The 27260-nt window shown below is 41.1% G+C and overlaps 1 protein-coding gene and 1 long non-coding RNA gene across 5 annotated transcripts in view; both read left to right on the forward strand.

Annotated features, from left to right (window-relative positions):
• The first annotated feature begins 575 nt into the window (after positions 1-575).
• The window catches only part of DSTN (destrin, actin depolymerizing factor), a 39306-nt gene continuing 12621 nt past the window's right edge, over positions 576-27260 (forward strand). Inside the window, exons 1-2 of one of the 4 annotated variants that reach the window (XM_063600786.1) lie at positions 576-837; positions 1421-1790. In XM_063600786.1, the coding sequence (XP_063456856.1) occupies positions 1788-1790 (3 nt within the window). In that variant the 5' untranslated portion in view covers positions 576-837; positions 1421-1787. Of the gene's footprint in view, positions 842-1050; positions 1791-27260 lie in introns of those variants that run through there. The other 3 variants (XM_063600787.1, XM_063600785.1, XM_008962923.4) reach the window with 3 other exon arrangements.
• On the forward strand, positions 1801-12182 carry LOC134729666 (uncharacterized). Its single transcript, XR_010110961.1, has 2 exons — positions 1801-1874; positions 5352-12182. It is a non-coding gene; the product is annotated as an uncharacterized LOC134729666 (long non-coding RNA).

Below are 27260 nucleotides of genomic sequence, written 5' to 3' on the forward strand. Positions count from 1 at the left end.
TGTGGTCTCGGACTGGCATCTTCAGCATCACCTAGGAGTTGTTAGAAATGCCCATTCTCAAGCATCATCTTAGAAGCAGTGAGGGAACCTTGGGGATGGGGCACACAAATCTAGCTTTGAACAACTTTTCCAGGTGATTCTGATGCATGCTAAAGAACCACTGCTCTAGCCCGCCAAAAATCATGTCTCAGGTGGTAAAGGCTTAGAACTGCACAACTTGCTGTCTTTTTTAAAAAGAACGAGGGTAATGAGAAATGGGTTTCTATGTTGAGTGGGGCAGAACAAAAGCCACATACAACCCAGATTTTACATAGTGCCAGAAAAAAAAATACTGACCATCTTGTCCAAAAGTCTCATATTTGGAGAATTAAAATAGTTTTGGTCGAGGCCATGATGTTCTCGGTAACCTAAATTAATTTATAAAATTCTTTCTGTTCCCTTTATTTCCCACAAAAACACCCGCAGCAAAAACGCTGGGATTCATCTGGGCCCTCTGAAAACCGTGTTTCCGACGCAACCGCCCATTAGAAAAACACAATTCCAAATTAAAAACCCGGAGAACTGAGCGGCGGGGCTGGCGCCACCGTCCCGGGACAGCGCGGCCTTTCCCAGCCACACCCCTGCGCGCCGCCGGCCTCCTTCCCCGGCAGTTCCCAAAGATAAATAAATCCTCCTTGTTTTTCCAGACCTGAAATTAACGGTGACTCACAGAGCACTCTGCATGGCCACGGTCGCCTCGGGAAGGAGGAAAAATGTGCAGACTTTTTTCCCCCTCACGCGAGGGCAGGACAAGCCAGACTGGGCCAATCAGGGGAGGGCGGCGGGAATCGCACCAAAGTAGGTAAAAAATGCGGGAGGCGTCCCCGCTGCCGCGGCCCGCGACTCCGCTCCCGTGGGTCCTCCCCCAGTGCGTTCCCCCTCCTCGGGCCCTGCCCTCCCCACACCCAACATCTCTCTCCTTCCACCACCGTGTCCCTCTCCCTCACCTCTCCCCTTCCCCCCACCTCCCCCACTAAGTGCCCCCTCGCCCCTCCCCCCACATCCCCCTCCTCTCCCCACTCTGTCCCCTTTCCCTCACCTCTTCCCTCCCCCCACATCCCCCTCCTCTCCCCACTCTGTCCCCTTTCCCTCACCTCTTCCCTCCCCTCTCCATCCCCCTCCTCCCCCAACTATGTGCCCCTCGCCTCTCCCCCTCCAAATCCCCCTCCTTCCCACACTCTGTACCCCTCTCCCCCGGCTCTCCCCTCCTTTTCCCCTCCGCGGCCTCGCCCCGCCCCAGCGGCAGGCAGGCACACCTGGCCAGGTGGCTGCCTCCCCGCGCGGGCCGTGCCTGCACAGTGGGTGGGGCGTCAGGTGGCCCCGCCGAGGAGGCGAAGGAAGGCCACCCCTCCCCCATCATCTTTTGCCCGCCCCTCGCCAGCAGGAGCCAGCCCAGTCCGCCTTCTAGCCTCCTGCAGACGAGAGAGGACGCACCCCCACCCCTAAACACTTTCTGGTGAGGCGGACCCTGCCCCGCAGCTTTCAGCAGAGGAGGGAAGCTCCCCTCCGAGACTCTGGATAGCCGCCGGGGGGGCGTTGCCTGGCCGGCTGGTTGCGTAGCAACGGCAGGCGGTGCGTGACGTGCGCAGCCGCGTTCCGTCCTGAGGCGCGCCCGCCCCGGGGTAAGCTCGCGCCGCCGCGTCAGCTCAGCGCTGGGTCTCTCGGTCCCGCAGCCGTGAGGAGGACGCTCTGCATACTCGCTGCCCGCCGGCTCCCTCCCCCGCGTCCCTGCGACCGCCGCGGCGAAGATGGTGAGTAGGAGGGAGGCCGAGGCGTGGGCCGAGGCGGCCGGGAGCAGTGTGTCTCTGGGGCGCCGCGGAGTCGGGGCTAAGGGGGTGAGCCGTGCCTCAGCCCGGGGAGGGACCCGGTCCGGCTGCAGTATCCGGGCCGCGGGTGAGGGGGGTCTCTGGGCCTCCGTCGCCCGCCGTCCTGGCTGGGCCCCCGCTCCCCGGGGTGGATCCGCGGTTGTTGCGCAGCTCCCAGCTGGGGCGAGGCCGCCGCCCTGAGCGTGGCCTCTGCGGGTGCCTCCAGACCCGGCCTTGGAACAACTGGCTAGGGTCGAGCGCCCCCACCCGCTCTGTGAAATCCATCCGGGGGTCTGCACACCGAGGCCGGGGAGTGGGGGGCGGGGGGCGTCGGAATCCGGCCACCGTCCGTGTTGGCGTGGGTTTCCCCAGAGCTGGCGCTGAGGCGCTTGGTGACTTGTGCGCGTTCCAGCCCTTGAGGTCTGTCCATCTCAATAAGGAAGATAAAGCCTTTATGGAACAGTCCTAGAGCACGGAATGATCGCTAACGAGCAGGATCCTGGCATGATTTAGAACGGGGTGGCCTTGCAGCTCCTTTGTTTTTTTCTTTTTATCTGGCAATCGGCTTCCAGCAGCACTCTCGTCGTGCTTGTCAAGCTTGGCAGTGTCTGTTTTAACCCTTCCCTGCCCGATCTGTCCGTGTATGGTTAGAATTTTTTTTCTGACCTGTAGACAGTTGGACTGTGCCAGAACTTGGTGCGCAAGGTGTGGGCATAATGCTGGGATGCTGATACAACCAAATTTAAGAGCTTTAAAAACCATTAAAATACTGGAGTCACCAAAAAGTAAACAGGTGCTCATTAGTATATTCTATATGATGGACATTTTGCTTAATTTACATATTTTCCCCCTTTACACTGTCACTCTAATTAGCTATTTAAAAACGTATTCTCAACTGAACTATCAGTTGGAACATTTTGTCATTTTCGTTAGTCTGCACACACTGTTACCATTTTTGGTCAGTGATTTGCAGGCATAGCCTTACCAGACTTTGCTAGAAATATTACACTGTAATTGCATCTGTCTAGATGCAGTTGGTACCAGCTTATCTGCATACAAACTGTTTTCACTGTGTAACAGTTTTGGTTTTCTTAAGTTATTACAACTTCCGTGAACATGCAGGCGGCCCCTTAGTGAAAGAAAAGATTAACCGGTAGTTTCTTGATGACTGTAGATATGTATGTAATAGGGATTTGATACTGTTCAGTTTTTGGTTCTTCTTTGGTTTAATGCTGTAAGCTACAAAGTATCAGCATCTTGAGTCTTTTTAATATCTAATTATTAAAAATTTAATAACATTTTAAATGTATATGCTACTTTATACTAAAAGACTTAATCTAGGGGCTTTGAGTTATGGTACGCTTAAGACCGTTCACTCTGTGAAAGTGCTTTGAAGCTTACTAGGGTCTGCTCTAGAGACTTTTGATTTGACATACTTTTTTATTGAGTGGCTAATACAGACTTTATTTTTCTGTTTGAAAATAAGAGACCAAACATTTTACCTTTAGTTAAATGCTTAAGTTAAATGCTTAGTTTCAGTTAAAGCTTAACTAAATTCAAGGAAGGAAGAGTCTGTTATATTTCCTGGTTCTTGTGAGGAGTAGGAGAAATAAAAATTAGAAATGAGCGATTTCCAAATACGCTTCAAAATTGTTGGCTTTAGGGAGATGAAGAAGACCTTACAAGTTACTCTTAGAGTTCAGATTATAGACCCCCCATTTTTAAAGGTTATTTTTGTTTTTAGCCTTATGAGCGCAGGAGCATCTTTGTTTAGTTCAGTGATTAGAGAACATTGTGGGTTAGCTCTTTTGGTTAGATGCTTGGTTCCAAGTTTCTTTTAAGATTAAATTTTAACTACCGATGGGTTTGTTCTAAATTAGCAGAATCACTTCCTAGTACTCACCAAGTCTTTTAGAAGCACCTGAAATAAAGCAGTTTGAAACCAGCTGGGCACTTCAGGATGAGATTAGATGTTTTCAGATGTCTCCCCCAACAAAAAACAAACAACGTCTGCCTCCACGTGAACCACAATTACAGACCCCAAACAAAACGTGTGTGTGTGTGTACTGGGTGTGCCAGCCTCCTTATACAGAGATTGCTTAGTAGCCCATCATCAAGTTACTAGGGTTATTTGCTCAGTAGTTCTACTGGATATGGATTGAGACATCACACCTAGACTTGCCTAGCTCCTCTTGTAACCAGAGTATCTTTTATGCTTCTTGGAAGGTAAGAGTGTGTCTTGCCCCTGAAGTAGAGTTAAAAGGTTTGCACGATAATCTAAGCCTTATCCTAATCTGAACTGGGGTCTCACAGACTGAACTAATTGGCGCAGTATTCAAGTATTCTAATACTTGGTGATTAGCAAAAACACTACAACCCAGTGAAATAGGTTGGGCATGTATTCACATGCCTATTTAACATATGAGAAAACATTGTAAAGGATTAATTGACTTGAGACAAATCACCTTTTCCAACTCCAAGTTTTAAAATAATAATTTTGAAACATTTTAAGCAGAAAAGTACACGGAATAACAGATCCTTTTGTACAGGGAAAAAAGGGCTATCTTATTGCCATATTTCAGGTTTTTATGTTATCATTACAGCTAAATATGCATCATCTTCCTCATCCCACTCCCTTCCCTCCCTAGAGTTATAACCATTCCTGTGTCAAAGACATAATATCCTGGCTGGTTAAGGAGATGATTTTATTCAGGCTATTGCAATTAGGAGAGCATTCCTGATTGCCTTATTTGAAAATATGCAACAGGCCAGTTCTTTGCAGTTACCTGTTTCCCAGAACACAAAACGGTGGGGTGGATTAACCATCACTGCTTTCTGAGAACACAGAGCTCAGGTAAAGTTCACAGTAGTCACCTGAAATTGATATTCATTGATAGTTCCATACTTTTAGCTACTTAATCATTCATATGTATTGCCTTGATGTGCTTTTAAAACTTACGTAAATACTGTGCTTCATGTATCCTTTTGCAGCTCTGTGAGAAAAAATTAAACTTTGTGGGGTGGTTTTTTTTTTTTTTTTTCAGGGGAGGGCAGCTTTTGGATTTATTTGTAGCTTTGGTTCTTCAACTGCTGAATTGTGTTCTTTTGTATGATTGTGCAAGTTTATCCATTCCCCTGTTGATAAACATTCAGCCATTTCCTAATTTTTTGCCTTTTTTTGGGTCTATTTAAAGTTTTTATAATAGGCAATTTCCATGTCATATATTGCTATATATTACTTCTCTAGCCCCAGTGTGTATCTCTCCATGGTATATATCTAGAAGCGGAAGCCCTGGATTGGAGCATACATATTTTCTACTCTACTACTGGTTCGTTCTGGTTGTATCTCATCATTAACAGCTTGTTTCTACGTTGCCTTTCACCACTTAATAAGAGACTTGAAACCTTTGCCAGTCTGATGGTTGTGAAATGGTTTCTCATTATTTTATTTTGCATTTCTTTGATTACTAGTGAGCTGACTCTTTTCATATGTTTATTGCATCTTAGGTTTTCACACGCGTGCTGCATCCTGCAAACCTGGCCATTCTGTAAATACTTATCATCTTCACCTAAGCTTATTTGCAGAGCCGTAAAGTAAATGTAGCAGTAAAAAAAAAAAAAAAAAAAAAATCAGCTGGACACAGTGGCCTATACCTGTCATCCCAGCACGTTGGGAGGTTGAGGCAGGAGGATTGCTTGAAGCCAGGAGTTGGAGACCAGCCTGGACAATATAGTGAGACCTTGTCTGAACAAAAAAATTAAATAAAAATTAACTGGGCATGCTGGCATGTGCCTGTACTCCTAGCTATTCGGGGGGCTGAGGTGGGAGGATTGCTTGAGCCTGGGTGTTAGAGGCTTCTGTGAGCTATGATTGTACTACTGCACTCCAGCCTGGCCACAGCAGGAGACCCTGTCTCAAAAAACAAGAACATGATTATCAATACCAGAACCTCATACTGAGGAGTAATATTTCTCTCTTCTGGCACATAAATTTCTTTCCAGGCCCCTTACCCAGCTAATTACCAGAAGTTCAATACTTTCTCTTAATTCTATCCACCTGCCATTTTTAGGCCCCTGGTAGTGGTAGAATGTAGAGTGACTTAGGACAGAGTTCTTTCCTTCTTTGCCAAGGGCTGTGGAGATTAACGTCCTTCACTTTACACTTACCCCTCTCTTTCCTGGCAGTTCCTCTAGCCAAAACGTAAAAGCACACACAGTAGATATATGGGAACAATGCACTTCTGCTAAAATTTGCTGTGTACCTAAAACTTCTCTAAAAAATTAAAAGTCTATAGCTGGGCGTGGTGGCACATGCCTGTAATCCCAGCTACTCAGGAGGCTGAGGCAGGAGAATCGCTTAAACCCAGGAGGCAGAGGTTGCAGTGAGCTAAGATCGCACCATTGCACTCCAGCCTGGGTGACAGAGCGAGACTCTGTCCCAAAAAAAAAAAAAAAAAAAAAATTAAAAGTCTAAAAAACAAACATGCAAAACAAGTAAACATGACTGACTTACTTTCTTTTCTTTCTCCTTTCCTTTTTTTCCTTTCTTTTTTCTTTCTTTTCTTTTTCTTTTTTTTTTTTTTTTTTTTTTTGAGGCAGACTCTCTTGCAGCCACCCAGGCTGGAGCTCACTGCAGCCTTGATCTCCTGGGCTCAAATGATCCTCCCACCTCAGCCTGCGGAGTAGCTGGGACTACAGATGTGCACCATCACACCCAGCTAACTTTTTAAAATTTTCTGTAGAAATGAGATTTTGCTACATTGCCCAGACTGGTCTCAAACACTCTTCCCGCTTTGGCCTCCCAAAGTGTTGGGATTATAGGCATGAGCCATCGTGCCTAGTGACTGTTTTTCATAAATAGAATTTGTTTAAATCAAAATTGTGTTTAACTTAGTATACAGGAAGACTTCAAATTTTTGAGTTTTTATGTTAATGTAACTTTATATTTTCTTTCAGTAATACTTTGAGATGAAGCACACTATATTTGAAATTTGAAAAAAAACTTGCAAGTCTTGAAAAACTGAATTTAACATATAAATGCGTTGATTTTGTCCACAGAACAGCACTCTCGTCTCTGAGTAACTAGAGCTAGTCTCTTCATTGTACTGTCATTTGCATATGTAAACCACAGAGCATAATAAATAAGTAGAATATTGTGAAAGCATTTTTTTTTTTTTTTTTTTTTTTGGAGGCAGGGTCTCATTCTGTTAACCTAGGCTGGAGTGCAGGGGCGTGAACACAACTCACTGCATCGTCCACCCTCAGGCTCAGTCAGTCCTCTACCTCAGCCTCCTGAGTAGCTGGTACTATATATAGGCAGGCACAACCACTCCCAGCTAAGCTTTGTATTTTAAAAGCTTTACATATATAAAGATGGGATTTATAAATATAAATTTATATATAAAGACGGGGTTTATAAAGATGGGGTTTCACCATGTTTGCACAGGCTGGTCTTGAACTCCTGGGCTCAAGTGATCCACCTGCTTTGGCCTCCCAAAGTGCTGGGATTACAGGCATGAGCCACTGCGCCCAGCCGTGAAAGTATCTTGAGTTTACTTCTCTTGTGGCATAACATTTCTGTCTAGATTGTCCATGAAAGTCATACACAAAGATTTACACCTAACACTTCAGCAATATTGTAACCACAACTTTTCTTCTGTTCATGCCTCCTTTCATTGATGTTGGAAGTGAGAAGTTTTCACTTGGAATTGTGCTTCTGAATTACCTCCTGCTCATTTTTCTTGAAATTTTACAATTGGGAGAGGCATAGACTTAGACAAATAAACATCGGTTTTATTCATCTCAGTAATACTTTGGGCTAAAATGTTATATTCATCATTGAATCTGCTGTACTAAGACCCCCATTGAGTTGAATATTTAGAGTGATTCTTAGCTCCAAGATTAGTCTTCTAGTAGCTGATACTGTAATGCTTACATGCTGCCAACACTATTCCATGTTTTGCTTTGTTATGTTTTACGTAGATTTTTTGTTTGGAGGTTCTAGCAGGGGAGCGCAGCTGCTCATATAACCTTGACCAAAGACCGGTTCTCCTCTATCAGGAATGGTCATCCTCTTTGACCGAGTGCATAGCTTTGAGAGGGACGCACATGGAGTGGTGAGGGAGGAAGGGGACACCTGCCTAGCCAGCCAGATCAGCCGAATCAACCCTGGTGATCAATGGGGTGACAGATGTTGCAGCCAGATCGCCCTCACATCATACGTAGATTTTTTAAAAGCAAGTGATTTCAGTAAAAAATGCAATTAAAGTTTTAAAATTAACAAAGTTATCTCTAATTGAAGGTGTGAAAAGAATGAGAACGTCTGTTGCAACAAGGCATAGATGAGTGCTTGAAAGATAGAAACTTAAGTTCATTCTACACCTGGAAGGTCATTTGTCATTGTGTTTGTGCTTTTGGATCACATCAAAGGAAGATTGTTTACTCCTTTGAACATTTTTACATTACTTCATAGGTTGTTATTTCTATTTGCCTTATCACAGGAAAGCAAAGATGAATTTCCTACCCTTGTTTCTATCTTGGCTTGCTTTCAGAAAATAGCTTGTAAATGTAATTAGTGTTTATTTTAAAATGGTTTCACAACTTTTCTGTTGCTATTTTCATGTACAGGTGGAGCATCCCTAATCTAAAAATCCAAAATTCTCTAAAATCCCAAACTTTTTGAACACCAACATATTGCCGCAGTGGAAAATTCTACATCTCACCTCATGTGACAAGTCAAAATGCAGACAAAACTTTCACACACAGAATTATTTAAAATATCATATAAAATAATTTTCAGGCTATGGGTATAAAGTGTATATGAAACACAAATGAATTTTGTGTTTGGACTTGGGTCCTATTCCCAAGCTATCTCATTATGTATATGCAGATATTCCAAAATTTGAAAATATCTGAAATCTGAAATGCTTGGTACTGGAAGGTACTTAACCTGTAGTAATAGAACTAATACTAAAGCACAGCACAGGCAAATACAGGTAAGGCTTCTCCAACTTGCTCTGGAGCAATCTTTGAAGTCAGTTGTTGAAGCTCAGGAGTTTTGAGGAATTCTCAAATCATTGTAAGAATCTGCAGCCTGACCAACATGGAGAAACCCCATCTCTACTAAAAATACAAAATTAGCCAGGCATAGTGGCAGGCGCATGTAGTCCCAGCTACTTGAGAGGTTGAGGCAGGAGAATTGCTTGAACCTGGGAGGCGGAGGTTGTGGTGAACCGAGATCACGGCCGCTGCACTCCAGCCTGAGCAACAAAGCAAGACCCTGTCTCAAAAAAAAAAAAAAAAAATCTTTAGAGGAATACTCTAGTTATAAGAATATTTCATCTTTAGGCCAGTGTTGTCAAATGGGAAGAAAATACAAGCTATGTATATACTTTTAACTTTTCTAGTAATTATTTTAATATACTTTTAACTTTTCTAGTAATATTTTTAAAAATTGAGAAATTTTACTTATAAATTGTTTGAAATCCAGTATATATTTTACACTGAAAGCACGTGTCAATTCAGGTGCTAAATTTTCATTGGAAATATTTGATCTGTATTTAGATATGATAAAATTTACATTTGAAAAAGTAGATTCATATACTCAAGTTGCTCCAGACCTACTTACAAGTTTTCCAGTAATGGATAAGAATAAATTTTTAGAATTTAAGTTAATTAAAATTAAATGAAAATACAGTTCCTCAGTCACACTAGCCACATTTAAAGGACTCGTTAAGTCACATGTGGCTAGTGGCCACTTTATTGGACCAACCTAAGACTTTGTGAGTTGGCCTACTTAATTTGTAATGGGAAGTTGGTATGCGTACCAACTAAATTCTCTGCATTTCTGCACATGTCCAAGAAACAATGCTGAGATAGCATATGAATTTCTTTATAGGACTTAAGATGTTTTATGAAACTAGACTATTGAGCTCTTTTAAGATGGGGATCGTACATTCCAGTAGCAAGATACCACTCTCATAGTAGGCCCACATAGATGTTACTGAATGAACATGAATGAGTGAATGGGAGAGGGTATTCTTAATTATGACAAAGGACAGGTTCCCATGGAGGTGGATTCCTTTAATTTTTATACCTTCTATTCCCACATACCTTTTTTAATGCAATGGAAATTGGGTTTTAAGTATTGAATTAATTGAATAGTACCTCCCCTTTGTATACTGCATGATAATTTACTTTGAGTCTTACAAGTAAAAATCCTTCAAGATAGTTAAGGCAGTTATTAGAGTAATACCTTTAAAGTGATTGTGGCATATTGAAAGTCCTCAATAAATGCCAGTTTCCTTTCTTTCCTTAAAAATGAAACCGTGGAATTTGATGCTCATTGAGGCATCCTGAACCATAGAAAAGCGCTCAAAAGCCTAACAAATGAAAGAGCAAGAAGTGGCCAGGTGTGGTGGCTCACGCCTGTTACCCCAGCACTTCGGGAGGCCAAGGTGGGTGGGTTGCTTGAGGTCGGGAGTTCGAAACCAGCCTGACCAACGTCGTGAAACCCCCTCCTCTACTAAAAATACGAAATTAGCCGGGTGTGGTGGCGCATGCCTGTAATCCCAGCTACTTGGGAGGCTGAGGCAGGAGAATCACTTGGACTTGGGAGGTGGAGGTGGCAGTGAGCCAAGATCCCGCCATTGCACTCCAGCCTGGACAACGAGCAAAATTCCGTCTCAAAAAAAAAAAAAAAAAAGCAAGAAGTAATGCTGTCTTACGTAACTTATAAGTATTTACCTTATCTCATTCAACCCTTATAGCAACTCATTGAGATAGATATTATTTGTGTTAAACTATACTGCCACATTAAAAGCATGTGCTCAGTGTCTGGCTGCTGGGTTTTTTTAAATCTTGACTCTGCCACTTGCACTAACTGTATGACCTTTGGTAAGTTCCTGACGCATTCTGTGCCTCAATTTCACCATTCTTCCAAGTGGGAATAATAATAGTACCTACCACCACAACAGTATGAATGATGCATGTAACTAGTTTAAAGCAGTGGCACAGGCCAGGTGTGGAGGCTCATGCCTGTAATCCTAGCACATTGGGAGGCCAAAGCAGGCAGATCGCTTGAGCTTATGAGTTCGAGACCAGCCTGAGCAACAAACATGACAAAACCCAGTCTCTACATAAAATACCAAAAAAAAAAAAAAAAAAAAAAAAAGGAAAGCAAGGTGTGGCAGCGCATGCCTGTGGTCCCAGCTACTTGGGAGGCTGAGGTGAGAGGATTGCTTGAGCCCAGGAGCTTCAGGCTGCAGTGAACCAAGGTTGCACCACTGCACCTCAGCCTGGACGACAGAGCAAGACCCTGATCCCAAAAAAAAAAAGCAGTGGCAGGTAGTAAAGTGCTAATCAGTTTATCAGTGTTAGCTAAAATAAATAGTGGCAACCTTAGATCTAATTAGGTAAATAGTCTTTTGTTATTACTTGCTATCCAAGTGGAAGAAGCCAGAATCATTTATTTAACTCATTAAAAAGGGATTCCTGCCTGACTAATCAAAAGGCAGTTTATCCTTCAAGGGCCAGCTCTAGGAAGACCTGCCTGACATGACACCTCCCTCTTGTCATCGTGTCTCATACAGAATCACTTATTTCCTGGGCTGTCAATGCATGGAGAGCTTGCTGCTGGTGCAGCATTAATCATATATAGGATTCTTTCTTATATCTGTTATCTCTACCCAACTGGATATATCTTTAGAATAGTTCAAAGTTTTGTTCATCTTTATATCCTGTATTCATCTTTATATTCTGATGACACCAGTGTGTGCCTCAGTAGTTGTAGAGCAAATGAAAAGAGTTGGAGGAGTGCATTAGAATGTGTTTCAATAGTTTTATTCTTTCTTTAATATTATTTTACTTGGAATCATTATATATAATCAACTTTTTAATTTGAATTTTCAAGTGACTTGATTCTTGATGTAAAAATATCATTTTACACTCTTAGTTATATTTTTCCTGGAGTAATTAATGGAGAACTAGACAGTTTTGCATCGCCCTCAATGTTTAGAATAACAATCATTTATTCAACAAATATTTGAGAGATTTTTGTATGTCAAGAACTGGTCCAAGCACTAGGGAAACAAGTTCTTTCCTCATGGAAGTTACAATCTGATATGGAGGAAGAGACAAAAAAGACAAGATCATTTCAGCTGGTGAAAGTAGTATGAAGAAAATAAGGTAATCAATAGGGAGTACTAAGGCCAGGCGTGGTGACTCATGCTTGTAATCCAGCACTTTGGGAGGCTGAGGTGGGTGGATCACCTGAGGTCAGGAGTTTGAGACCAGCCTGGCCAACATGGTGAAACCCTGTCTCTACTAAAAATACAAAAATTAGCCAGGCGTGATGGCGCGCGCCTGTAATCCCAGCTACTCTGGGAGGCTGAGGCAGGAGAATCACTTGAACCCGGGAGGCGGAGGTTGCAGTGAGCTGAGATCGCGCCATTGCACTCCAGTCTGGGGGACAAGAGTGAAACTCCGTCTCAAAAAAAAAAAAAAAAAAAAGGGAAGTACTGGAAGAGTTGGGCTACTTTAGCTAGAATTTAGAGAGGGCCTCTTTTGAAGTAGGACTTACATGGCAATAAAGAGCTAGCTATGTGAAGAGCATTTAGGGCAGAAGGAACTCTTAAGTAGAAGGGCCTGTAGAAGAGAATGAGCTTGACATTTGCCAGGGACAGAAAAAAGGCTTGTGTGGTTAGCATTCAGTCAACAAGGGGGAAATAAGTAGGAAATAGATTATAGGCAAGAACTAGACCAGAAAGGGCCATTAGGTCAAAGGTGAGGAATTTGAATTTTATTCTGATGGCACCAGGAAGCCATTGGGTGTGTGATGGTGGGGAGGTGTTAAGTAGTGTAGTGGAGCGAGATATGATTTATCCCTGTGGTTGATGTGTAGAGACATAGAAATGGGGACAAAGACCAATTAAGAAACTATTGCTGGCTGTGTATGGTGACCCACGCTTGTAATCCCAGTGCTTTGGGAGGCCGAGGTGAGAGGATCACTTGAGGCCAGGAGTTAAAGACTACCCTGGGCAACAGAGAGAGACCCCGTCTCTACCAAAAAATAAAACATAAATAACCAGGCATGGTGGCACGTACCTGCAGTCCTAGCTACTTAGGAAGCTGAAGCAGGAGATTACTTGACCCCAGGAGGTCGAGGCTATGGTGAGCCAAGTTCATGCCATTGCCCTCCAGCCTGGGTGACAAAGCGAGACCCTGTCCGTAAACAAACAACAACACAACCAACTATTGCTTTATTCAGATGGTAGATGGTGGTAGCTCGAATTAAAATTTGTTAATAATGAGAGGTGGTAAGATTGGATATATATTTTGGGGGTAGAGCTGGAAGGACTTAATGATAATTTGGATGTGTGGCATAAGGGAAAGAAGACTATCAAAGATGGCTCGTAAGGCTTAGACCTGATCTACCAGATATTTGATGGTGTCACTATGCTTGAGGTCCTATAAAAGAAGCTAAAACAAAATAGTTTAGCATAAATTGAGGTTCTTAGAATTTTGAGGAATAAAAAAATTGATTCAAAAGTTTTATAAATCTTTAAAATACCATAATTTCATAGTTGATTATATAAAAGTAGTATATATTCATTGTAGAACATTAAGAAAAATTTAGCTGTAATGACAGTTCCAACCAAAGTATTAACATTTGGGACATTTTCTTTTAAGCCATTTAATTTATATTCTCATTTTTTCAAGAAGTAATTATTAACTACCTTCTAGGAACCTGGCACTGTTGTTGTAGGCTCTAGAGATTCAATAATATACAAGAAAAAGTCTCTGTCTCTATGAAATATACATTCTTTTTTTTTTTTTTTGAGACTGAGTCTCACCCTGTTGCCCAGGCTGGAGTGCAATAGCGTGATCTTGGCTCACTGCAACCTCCGCCTCCTAGGTTCAAGCGATTCTCCTGCCTCAGTCTTCTCACTACTGGGATTAACAGGTGCGCGCCACCACGCCTGGCTAATTTTTTATATCTTTAGTAGAGATGGGTTTTCAACCATGTTGGCCAGGCTGGTCTCAAACTCCTGACCTCATGATCTGCCTGCCTCAGCCTCCCAAAGTGCTGGGATTACAGGTGTGAACCACCACACCCAGCGCTGAAGTATACATTCTAATGGGAGAGACAGTTAAGAAATAAGTAAACAAATAAGATAATTGCAGATTGTATACATATTATTATGAAAATAAGGGAATGAGAGAGTGACTATCTGGAGACTGCCAATATAGATTTTTCTCACACACTTGAGTTAATCTATAAAGGATAAAACTGTATTTCCCATTTTCCAGTGTGACGTGAGTGCCAGGATAATTCAGTTGGGGGGAGAATAGTGTTTTCAACAAATGGTGCTGGGACAATTGGATATCCGCATGCAAAAGAACGTATTTGGATCCCTGCTTCATACTGTATGTTGTATTTAACTTAAAATGGATCATAAATCTAAATGTGAGCACTAAAGCTATGAACTTCTAGAAGAACACATAGGTATAAATCTCTGTGAACTTGTGTTAGGCAATTTTTGTTGGTAGTTTTCCTGGCCTTTCTAGGCAATGACACCAAGAGCACAAGTGACAAAAATAGATAAATTGGACTTCATTGTATTCAAAAATGTTCATCAAAGAACACCATCAAGGAAATGAAAACACAACCCACAGAATAGGAAAAGATGTTTGCAAATCATATACCTGACAAGGAGCTTGTGTGTAGAATATATTAAAGGACTTACAACTCAACAATAAAAAACCCACTTGTTTGGGCAAAGGATTTGAATAGCTGTTTGTCTAAAGATGTGCAAATGACTAATAAGCCAATGGAAAAAACTGCAGAACATCATTAGCCATTAGGGAAATGCAGATCAAAACCGCACATACTGCTTTGTACCTGCTAAGACAGCTATAATGAAAAGATTATTGTAGCAAATGTTGGCCAGGCTATGAAGTTGGAGCACCCATACATTGCTGATGGGAATGTAAAATGGCGCAATAATTTTGGAAAATAGTTTGGCAGTGCCTGAAAAAATTAAACTTGGGAGCTACCGTATGACTCAGCAGTTTTACTCCTACCTACATATCCAAGCAAAATGAAAATGTATGTCCACACAAAAACTTGTACACAAATGTGCATAGCATTATTATTCATAGTTGCCAAAAGTGATAATAACCCAGTGTTCATCAGTTGATGGATAGGTGGATAAATGTAGTATATCCATGCAAGGGAAGGGAATATTATTTGGCAATAAAAAGAAATGAAATACTGATACATGCTACAACGTGGATGAACATTGAAAATATGCTAAGTGAAAGAAACCAGTCCCAAAAGATGACATATTGTGTGATTCCATTTATACAAAATGTCCAGAATACACAGATCCATAGAGACAGAAAGTACATTAGTGGTTAGCAAGGGCTGGGGTGGGTGGGAGTGGGAATGAGGAATGACTGCTAATGGGTTTGGAGTTTCTTTTTTGGTTTTTTTTTTTTTTGAGACAAGGTCTCTATCACCCAGGTTGGAGTGCAGTGGCATGAGCATAGCTCACTGCAACCTCTACCACAGTGACTCAAGTGATCCTCCCACCTCAGCCTCCTGAATAGCTGGAACTACAGGCCCATACCACCATCCCTGGCAATTTTAAAAAGTTTTTTTGTCAAGATGAGGTCTCACTATTTTGCCGAGGTTGGTCTTGAACTCCTGGACTCAAGTGATCTTCCTGCCTCAACTTCCCAAAGTGCTGAGATTACAGGCATGAGCCATTACACCCAGCCCAGGGTTTCTTTTTGTGGTGTTCAAAATGGTCTAAGATTAGGAAGTGGTGGTGATGGATGCACAACTTTGTGACTATACTGAAAACCCGCTGAATTTACTACACTTTAAACGGGTAAATTTCATGGTATATAGAATATATCTGTAAAAACTACTTAAATTGTTTAATAATATCATGCATGTACATCACCCTCATGTTAAATTTGTTTTTATAAGAAATACTCTGTCATCTTGTGCATAAATCTTGCATTTCTTCAAAAGAGAGTCCTAGGTATGAAATCACTGAATCAAAAAGGTGTGTGTATTTCTAATATAAAAAAATATGCTTACCTGCAGGGCACAGTGGCTCACGCCTGTAATCCCTGCACTTTGGGAGGCTGAGGCAGGCGGATCACCTGAGGTTGGGAGTTCGAGACCAGCCTGACCAACATGGAGAAACCCCATCTCTACTAAAAAATACAAAAAAATTAGCCGGGCATGTTGGCGCATGCCTGTAATCCCAGCTACTCGGGAGGCTGAGGCAGGAGAATCGCTTGAACCCAGGAGGCGGAAGTTGCGGTGAGCCGAGGTCACGCCATTGCACTCCAGCCTGGGCAACAAGAACGAAACTCCGTCTCAAAAAAAAAAAAAAAAAAAAAGGCTTACCAGAGAAAACTTAGAAAATAAAGAAAACTAGAGAGAAGATAAAAATCACGTATAGCCTCACTTTTAGAGATAAAATTGTGGAACTTCTTTTTCTTCTGTACTGTTTTTCATAATTGAGATTATACTGTACATGTAACTTTATATCCAGCTTCTTCATTCACTGAAAGTAAGTCATAAGTATTTCCCACATGCTTTTAAAAACGTTGCATAAACATGATTTTAACAGCTGCATCAGGAACTATCCTGTGGATATACTATCATTTACTTTGCAGTTCTCCTGTTTTTATTTATTTGGGCTGTCTGTTTTTTTAGTATTATGTAGATTATTTTCCTAGAATAAATTCCTAGAAGTGAGGTTACTGGGTTAAAGGGTCAATGGGTATGGATTATTGTAAGGCTCTATGATATAAATGGCCAAATTGCTTTCTAAAAGATGTTAATGAGTAATAAATAGGGTTGCCTGTGGTGGAAGACAAATCTGGAAAAGTAGGTTGGTTTACGCAATAAAGGGCTTTTTATGCTCTGTTAATAAATAAGGACTTTATCTTGTGGGTGCTTGGGAATTGTTAAAGACTTAATCTTGGGAGTGATAGGAGATTTTGAGAGTAAATGAGAGGGAATAGATTTGAAATACACATTTAAGGAGGAATTGGCAGAAAACTAGAAAACTAGAAAACTAGGTGTGACTGGGAAACAGGTAGATTAGTTAACCAGCAATATCAAATCTGCTTCATATTTATCAATTTGCTAGTTAACCATCCAGAGAGAACTAAGACAGCTTGTTAAACCAAGGAGAAATTTTTCACATTTAGCTTACTGTTTGGTTAATATGCTGTTTCTCAAAGAGTAGAATACTAAAAGTATTATTCACCTTGAAATAAAAATTAGATATATAATTTAGTATAATTTACATAAAGTGAAATTCACCCTTTCTGGTGTAAGTTCTGGAAGTTTTGACACATATATATGTACACACACATATATACACACACATATATAGTTGTGTAACTACAGCCACAGTCAAAATATAGAGTAATTCCTTCACACAAAAAAAATTCCTCATTAATCCCTCCTCCTATCCCCAACAACCACTGATCTGTTTTTTGTCTCTATAGTTTTACCTTTGTCATGTAAATGGAACTGTACATTGATACACTTTGAGTCTAGCTTCTTTTCACTCAGCATAAAGCATTTGTGCCTCAGCAATTCTATTTTATTGCTGAATTTTATTCCATTCCCCAGTGGAGAGTTATATTTTATTTTATTATTTATTTTTGTATTTATTTTTCTGGGTTAAGGAGCAGAAAGTTTAATAAACAAAAAAGAAGAGAGAGAGAGAGAAAGCTTCCTTATGCTGAGAAAACAGGTCACCCAAGAGAGGGTCTCCCTGGAGAGATATATTTTAATTTTTTCTTTTCTCAGTTAAGGATGGGGCAGAATATTAGAAGGATTTTTTTCCTCTTTCTAATGCTCATGAATCCTTGAAACAGTCATTTTCTCTACCTTAGATAAAACTAATAGAACTTACTATTGCACACTTGATAGACTACAGTATAGTATAAACAACCTTTATATGCACAGGGAAACCAAAAAATTTGTGTGACTTGCTTTATTGCTATGGTCTAGAATTGAACTTGCAGTGTCTCCAAGGTATGCCTGTATATACTAGGAAAAGGGACATATTTTAGGACAAAACCTATGGCTGGCCTCATAGGCCCCAGTTTCATCATTGCAGATTTTGATTTATAGCTGCAGGTGATGGTTGTGCCTAGGAGAATGGTAGGAGGTATTGTAATGGAATCTTACTGTGTTAAGAGAACTATTACCCTTCTCTTTGCTGTTGGTATGGCTTTGCTGTTTAACCACTTAATAGTCATGTGGAGAAAGAAGAGATACACATTAAATTCTTAGGTTTGTTTTTAATTCGTAGTTTTGATTATCAGAGAACAAATGGAAATTACTGTTTCAAATCAGTCTTAAGCTGTGGTTTCTTTATCCATAACATTCTGTTACCCAAAGATTTCAATAAAAATTGGCCACATTGTTAACTAGAAAGAGTCGAAGCAGCTCTAACTAGATTTTCTGGTTAATATAAGAGTCTTTGCTTAGTGCATGGAAGGCCTTATGTGTGTTGTTTTAATCAGTCCTTTTGAGTTAGCAGTATGATAATTCACATTTTACAGATGATGAAGCTGAGGATTAAAGAAGTTAGCTGACTTGCCCAAGTTACAGGATTTTAGTAAGTCTGATTCAACCCTGTGGTACACTTTCTCCTCTGGTTAAAAAGGTCTTCTAAGGTTAAATGTTCCAAATTCTGTTTTTGAGAATAACATAGCCAGTTTAAAAATATATATATATTCAGTATTTGACTTGCTCAATTTTCCCAGTTAATTGTAAAATCAGAAATAGCCCTGTGTGTAGTATTGTTACATACAATGAAGTTATCTTTATTGCTGTTACATAAACCTTATATTTTAAATCCATTATTTCACTTCCTCCCCAATAACTAGGCTTTTGTTTCTCAATGAATAAAAAAAAAAAACTCTTGTTATGGCATCTGTAAGAATTAAGGTCTTTGCTTAAAGTCAAGTCCTTTTTATTTTTTTGAGACAGGGTCTTGCTCTGTTGCCCAGGCTGGAGTGCAGTGGTGTGATCTTGGCTCACTGCATTCTCCACCTCCTGGGCCCAAGTGATCCTCCCTCATCACCTGAGTAGCTGGGCTACAGGCATGTGCCACCACACCTGGTTAAGTCAGGCCCTCTTGTATGAAACTTTATGATGATCCTTCATTTTGGTTGTTTTGACTCTTTCCAAATTAACACTCGGAATAGGTACTTTAAAAAAAAAAAAAAGAGTTTATCTGAATTTCTCCCAAGATTTCTTCCTTGCCCTCAGAAATAGTTAACCATAGTTAATTGTAGTAAACTAGAATTGAAGTCTTTACCCTTGGAGGCATTATTCTTTTTTTTTCTTTTTTTCTCTTTGAGTGACTTTGATATTAGAGGCATTAGTCTGTCATTGTGTACATGATAACTGAGTTTCCTGATGACAGCAGGCATCAATCAAGCTAAATAATATATTGTTTTCTGAGGCAGAAAACTATGAAATATGGTCAATAAATTTGTTTACTCCAGACATACTACTTTGGTATTAACAGAGTTAATTTTATGTGTTACTTTATATCAAAATATTTAAAATTTAAAATTTCTTCAGCTTTATTAGCTACACATCAAGTATTCAGTAGCCACACTTGGTAGTGATTACCATATTAGACAGTGCAGAAAAGGGACATCTTCACCTTATGTAAAATGCTGATTTACTGAGCACGAGACCAGTACATAATGTACTGTTCCCTGCTTGCTTTTTTTCTCTTGCACAGTGTATGACCATACCCTCCTTCTTTCCCCTCCAGGCACGTTTCCCCTTTAAATATTGAAGACCTCAAAATCATCTTTGCAGAAAGGCATAGGCCACAGACTGTTTCTGTGCTTCTGGGTTCTTTTCTTCTAGGCATGTCCTAAACCTTGGCAAAATAAATTTCTAACTTGATTGAGACCTCAGATACCTTTGGTTTACAGAATTCACCTATGTCCTGGAATCCCCTGTTTGAGTTATGCCACCTTTCCAGACTTAACCAATGTACACTTTACCTCTATTGATTGATGCCTGCTTGTAACTTCTGCCCCCCTAAAATGTGTAAAATCAGTCTGTCACACAACCACCTTGGGCACATGTTCTCAGGACCGCCTAAGGCTATGTCATCAGCATGTCCTTAACCTTGGCAAAATAAACTCTAAATTGAGGGGAATAAAAAGGAACATTTGGCTGGGCACGGTTGCCCACGCCTGTAATCCCAGCACTTTGGGAGGCCGAGGCGGGCGGATCACAAGGTCAGGAGATCGAGACCATCCTGGCTAACATGGTGAAACCCCGTCTCTACTAAAAATACAAAAAAAATTAGCCGGGTATGGTGGCGGGTGCCTGTAGTCCCAGCTACTTGGGAGGCTGCGGCAGGAGAATGGCGTGAACCCAGGAGGCAGAGCTTGCAGTGAGCTGAGATCGCGCCGCTGCACTCCAGCCTGGGCAACAGAGCGAGACTCTGTCTCAAAAAGAAGGAACATTTGTATCATCACAGAAAGTTCTGTTGGACAGCACGGCTCTCTAGAACAGTGGGACGAAGGATTTAGTAAGGCATGACTTCAAGATGGTGGTGGTGGTGGGGAGAGTGTTTCAGCACTCATTTACATATGGTCACCTGTATCCTCTGACTACTCCAGAACTACTGTTTACCTTCTTCAGAGAATAAACTCCAGAATTCCAGGGGTAAGGGGCTGGCAGCAGGATGGCGTTCAGGAGGGAGTCTAGGGATCTTTGCTTCTCAGACCCATTTCACTCATTCTTCCTTATTTGAACTTCCATATTTCTTCTCTTCTTGTCCTGGTGGACTTATGTTCTTTTTCTTTTTAATCCCATTTTTATACTTTAAGTAGAGTTTTGGTAGGGAGATGTATATATTCAACCCCTAACCCTCCCTCCCCCTACTTTTTTTTTTTTTTGAGGCAGTCTTGCTGTGTCGCCCAGGCTGGAGTGCAGTGGTGTGATCTCTGCTCACTGCAACCTTCGCCTCCCAGGTTCAAGTGATTCTCCTGCCTCAGCCTCTTGAGTAGCTGGGATTACAGGCACACACCACCATGCCCGGCTAATTTTTGTATTTTTAGTAGACACGGGGTTTCACCATGTTAGCCAGGCTGCTCTGCTGACCTCAGGTGATCTGCCTATCTCAGGCTCCCAAAATTTTGGGATTACAGGTGTGAGCCGCAGCGCCCAGCGAAGTTCCGCATCTTAATATATAGGACCTGTGAGGCCCTGAACACTTCTGTGAAGCAGAAATGTGCTGAAGAACTTGTCACTCTCATTTTATTTATTGTCTCAGCATTATTGTTCAGAGGCATCAATTATAGCAGCCAAAAGCCCAAATATTTTGTCATTAGTCATTCTGTTTCTATTGGCCCTTGTGCAAGGCATGGTATAAATAAAGTAGAATCGTGAACCCAGTTTTTAACTCCCTAACTCCTTTGAGAAGTTGGTAGAAGTAGGTAGATTAAGATGCTGATGACATTTTTGCCAGTTTGAAAATTTGCTATTGAAAATTTGAGTATTTGTCTGCAGTATCCTACATTCAAATATTTCAGACTTTACCTTAGAAAAAATTTTTTTAATTAATAATTTTCTGAGGTAGTTAAAATAGCTTTCATCCTGTTTTCTCTATTAATAATAAGGATCATGTGAAGTTTAGTTGTCATTAATTATGTAGCCAAGGTCAGGTGTCTGTCTTGAGTTTAGTAGTACGGAAAAAGACCACCGTTTCTGATTTTTTTTTTGGTTTAGGAGGGACTACTGTAAGCTATCATTGCATTTAGCTTTTGGACTGGTTCAGTTATTTACAAAAATCAAATTAGAAAAATTTAATGCTCACGTTTCAAAGGTCACTATCCTTATGCTAGAATTGAGAGAATTGTTATTTTAAGTTGTGTTCTGTCCTCTGCAACTGTAAAATACCCAGTGTTCCATATTCTTTGTAACATTTACTTCCCTCTGTGAGTGAGTAGTAACATTTTTAAAGAAGCTTACACAGTGATTCTTAAGTATGCAGGCAGGGCCTCAGATGTATTGATTTAATCTCTGAAACATTATTTCACAAAAACTGTGCCAGAGGAGACTCAGACAGGTTTGAGAACAAGTTAAAAACTGGTAGTCAAGCGAGATAAAATGCAGTGAAGTATATTTTTAACAGCTATTTTTTGACTTGGGGGTGGAGCTCTAAGAGCAACTGTTCTCCAGTGGTCACTGGTACATGGAGAAACTGAAGTTGTGGATAACATATCTTTTTAAGGTAATCACAAAGCTCTTGTTATGATAGCAGTCTATTTTTGCTCTCAAGATTTTCCTTCCCATTTGTGCAGCAAACTTGGTGCTATGTTCAGAGTATCCTTTAATGGTCTTTATTGTTAAAACTGTGTACTTGAATATCAGTACCTCTTAGAAAATTTTTTAAGTAAAAACAATTTGATTTTGCTTTTTTAAAAATAAAGTTTAGGTTTCTTGACAAATGAGCAATTAAATCTAATAACCTAACATTTTAGAGAAATAACTAGGGCTGGGCCTGGTGGCTCACACCTGTAATCCCAGCACTTTGGGAAGCTGAGGCAGGAGGATCACTTGAGGCCAGGAGTTCAAGACCAGCCTGGGCAACATAACGAGACCCTGTTTCTACAAAAGCTAAAAAATTAGCCAGGTGTGGTGGTGTTTGCCTGTAGTCCCAGCTACTCTGGATGCTGAGGTAAGAGGATCGCTTGAGCCCAGGAGATTGAGGCTGCAGTGAGCCATGATTGTGCCTCTGCACTCCAGCTAGGGCAACAGAGCAAGACCCTGTCCCCCTTCCCCCCCCCCCAAAAAACCACAGAAATACTAAAAGAATGGGACTGATGGGAAAGGCTCTTTTAGGTAAAAAGATAATAAATATCTGTAAAGCAGATAATTCTGTATATTGGTGTTACAGCCACTTTTGTTTTAATATTCACCATGATGTTGCTTTGTGATAACAAATCATCCAAAATTAATACAAGAACTCTCAACTATTATTATAGATAAACTATTATTTAGTATAAATTGGCTTTTTTTGGGGGGGGGGCAATCCTGTATATTTTATTTTATTTGAAACACTATTTCCAGAAAGGGCCCATAGGCTTTGCCAGGAGTCCGTGGCACACACAAAAAATGCTTTGACTTTGGACCTACTAATATTGGTAAAATAAAGTACTCTTACCACTACTGCTTCATTATAAAAATTTTGCCTGTAGGCAAAGAAGCCCATATAGCAATGAGCTATGATTTTATTCTCTTTCATGAAATTTCAGAGCAATCTTAGTGATCATCACCTGAAGCTTAGTGTAAATACAGACTCTCAGACTCTACCCCAGATATTCTGAATCAGAATCTTTAAAATCTGCAGGTGATTCCTGTGCACATTAGAGTTAGATAATAACTGATCTAGTCCACTCCCCTAAATACAGTTAAAGGAACAAATTTAATTCAGAGATAATGACTTGCCTAAGGTGACATAGCTAGTTAGTAGAGGAATGGGGATGGATTGTTACTCTCATGATTTTAGTGCTTTAAGATATCTCCTTTTGGTCTCTGAGATGTTAATAAATTGCAGTTACTTTAATCATTATCTTCTTTCCATCTACTAATCTTTACCCCAGATTTTCAGTTCACCCACTAGAGGCAAAGACGTAAGAGAGCTACCAGCGTATTGAGAGGAGATACACAGGCACTACGAGAATGGAGTTTAGAAGAAGGTCAGAGCCCTGGGCAGTGTTGGGCCAGGCTTTAGGGTTAGTATTCCGTGCTTTCTCAGTCTGCCTCATGGTTTTAGTTTTACTGTATAAAAATCATTATCAAGAACCTAGGGACTGCAGCCAGGCATGGTGGCTCATGCCTGTAATCCCAGCATTTTGGGAGGCCAAGGCAGGGAGATAACTTGAGCCCAGGAGTTCGAGACCAGTCTGGGCAACATGGCAAAACCCCATCTTTATAAAAAAATACAAAAATTAGCTGGGTGTGGTGGCATGCACCTCTAGTCCCAGCTACTCAGGAGGCTGAGGTGGGAGGATCGCTTGAGCCCAGGAGGTCAGGGCTCCTGCAGTGAGCCATGATCACATCACTGCACTCCAGCCTGGGTGACACAGAGAGACCTTGTCTCAAAAAAAAAAAAAAAAAAAAGTCTAGGAACCGGTTATTTAATCTTTATTTCTTTTATCTCGGTTTTAATATTCACCATATCTCAAGGATGTGGTAAGTAAACCATGGTATAATAAATTTAAGTATATTCATTAAATCTAACATATACTATACCTTGTGGGTTTATTATTATTTTTGCAGGCAAAATTTAGTATATAGTGTTCCTAGTCATGAAGAGCCATACTACTAGTTACTAGTCATGAAGAGCCATACTACTCTAATATCAGAGCCACCACAGTGGGGAAATTAAGGAAAGTGAGCATTTGGCATTATTAATTAGCCTCCTGATCACCATACAGACTCCTTCCTTTCCACCTCCCCTCTCCCAGTCCAGTGATTGTCAACTACAATTGATTGCACCTATGCAGTTCCCATCACTTCCTCCTTAGTACTGCTGCCACTACCCTAGTGAAGGCCTTTTGCACCTCTTGCTTGGTTGCTGAATTAGCCTTTTAGCTGGAGTGCCTACTATAATTCTCTTCCTCTTCTTGTTCTCTTATGCATGGCTTCATGTATTTTCCCAAAGCACAACTCTGTTCCTCTTACTCTTTTTAAAAATATCCAGTCTCCAAACCCCTGAACCTTCTGTTGGAGGCCTTTTCCATCTCATCCTGGTGCGAGTCTCCAGTTTCCTTCTCCCTTATCCTCCTGCCATGTTGTATTTGCTGGGTTCTCTTTGTCAGGAGCAGTCTTTTCTTCCTTTCAGTCCCCTTGTTTTAGAGTGCTTTTAAGTCCCCTTGTTTTAGAGTGCTTTTAAGTCAGCATGAAACTCTACCTGATGAACTGTCTTTCTGTTTAAGCTACTTTCTTTAAATTCCCTTCCACTGGAGTTTATCAAGGAATAGTGTATATTCTACCAAGTATTGAAGCTTTATATGTGTTGTCCTTATCTTCTCCATAAGTCAAACTAATGATTCATCTGACTGATCTTTGATTTTTTTTTCAGGGTAACACAATAATGAATAAGACAGACACCGTTTATCTTAAGGAACTTACGGTCTTTAAGAACTTGTGGCCTTAAGGAGATGATATTAAGTAATTTTAAAGATAGAGCATTGAAGTGGTAGGAGGTGTTGTGTGGTAGAGATACATGATCTTATGGGAGCATGTGATACTGGTTTTGATGCAGAAGACTTTTCTGCGTAGTGAGAATTGATCTGACATCTAAAGAGTATTAGCCAAAGAACTGTAGGGAAGTGCTGTCTAGGCAGGGTGTATAGTATGAGCAAAGACCCTGAAGTGGGCTGGAGTATGGCAAATACAAATGACTGAAAGAAAGCCAGGGTAGTGAAATTGCAGTGTGTGGTCTATAAGATAAGGCTGAAGAGGTAGGTACAGCCAAATGGAACCCATTGTTGGGCTGGGGGTGGTGGCTCATACCTGTAGTCTCAGCACTTTGGGAGGCCAAGGCAGGACAATAGTTTGAGGCCAGAAGTTTGAGACCAGCTTGGACAACATAGTGGGACCTTGTCTCTACAAAAAAAATTTAAAAAATTAGCTGGGCATGGTGGCACGTGCTTATAGTCCCAGTACTCAGGAAGCTGAGGTGGGAGGATCACTTGAGCCCAGGAGTGCGAGGCTGCAGTTTGCTATGATCATGCCACTGCAGTCCAGCCTGGGTGACGAAGTGACACCATATCTCAAAAATAAATAAATAAATAAATAAATAGCTATTTTTTACCTTCAGATCAATGGAAAGCCACTGGACTGTTTTAAGTATGGTGATCAGATTCATGTTTATGTAGAGGATGAATTGGAGGGTAAAGGTGATGGGCAGTTGGTATGGGCAGTCTTGTTGTATTAGAACCGCAATAACAAATTAAATTCAAAATCTCAGTGACTTAACACAGTAAAGATTTGTCTCTGTCACGCAGAGTCCAGAAGGGTTGGGCAGCCTTCTCCTATCATGAAGTATGCTTACCAAGGTCATCTTGGTGGGAGAAAACAGAGCTTTAAGATCACTTTGATGTTTTAAAAATCATTTTATTGTGGTAGGATTCACATCTAAAAAGCTGTATTTAGTGTATTTAAAGATCACTTTTAAAGGGCCAGGACTGGAAGTAGTTTACATAACTGGGCCCAGCTTGGCTGTTCAGAACTCAGTCATACAGCCAACTCAGCTTGCCAGGAAGGCTGGGGAATGCAGTCTTTCCTGTTCAGCCAAGAAGAGAAAACAGTATGACGTATACATATCCTAATCTCCCTCCTCTGCAGCCACTTGAGGAGTTACTGCAGTCCACGTAAGAGGCAATGGGAGCTTGGACTGAGGGTGAAATGAGATGAATGTATCAGAGAAAGATGAAAATCCAAAGAGTAAGATAATGGAGGAGTTGCTAAGAACATCTCTTAGGCTTGGAGCCTTATTGTGACTAGGAGGGTGGTGATAGCTACTGAGAAAGGAAGACTGGTTAGAAATGGACCAGCTTGTTTTTTACTTTAGACATGTTGTGTATCACATGCCTTTGAGACACACAACTGGAGATGTGAGATAGGAAATTGAATGTAAAGACTAGAAGCTCAGAAGAGCAGAAGTCTGAACTAAGTTTTGGCTTAGATGATTGAAAGCTTGAGCTTGGGTAAGCTCTCTGAGGAAGAATGCAGAGTTCGTCCTTTCCTTCCACACTGCCATCAGCCTCTGCTTTCCACTGCATTGTCCTACCACCCCCACCCCTTGACCTCAGCTGACCTTTTGGAGGTCCCCAGAGCCCTTTTTCTTGTCCTTAGGTAGTTCCTTTTGGAACTCCCTGTCATAGCTGTTCTGAATTGTTAGTAGTAGTAGATTGGAGGAGTGCCCTCAAACCCATCCTACTCCTCCTGCCTTATACTTCACAGAGAAAATAGAATCTTTCAGACACAATTTTTGGCAGTGTATCTTCCTTCTACCTCAAAACTGTCATTTTCCCTTCCTCCCTGTTTCAGAGAAAAAAATGTTTATCTTTTTCTTAGGCTAACTCTCCCATCTGTGCTGTGGATCTTATCCATTTCTTTAGATCTCTGATATTGTTAATTGTATGAGTGATTAAGATTATCTCCTCTGGAATTGCTTGAACCCAGGAGGCAGAGGTTGCACTGAGCCGAGATTGTGCTGTTGCACTCCAGCCTGGATGACAAGAGCGAACGTCCATCTGAAAAATAAAAAATAAAAAAACAAAAAAAGTATCTCCTCTGGAGCCAAATTGCCAGAGTTC

This window comes from Pan paniscus, chromosome 21, assembly GCF_029289425.2.
Source record: "Pan paniscus chromosome 21, NHGRI_mPanPan1-v2.0_pri, whole genome shotgun sequence".
Taxonomy (NCBI): Eukaryota; Metazoa; Chordata; class Mammalia; order Primates; family Hominidae; genus Pan; species Pan paniscus.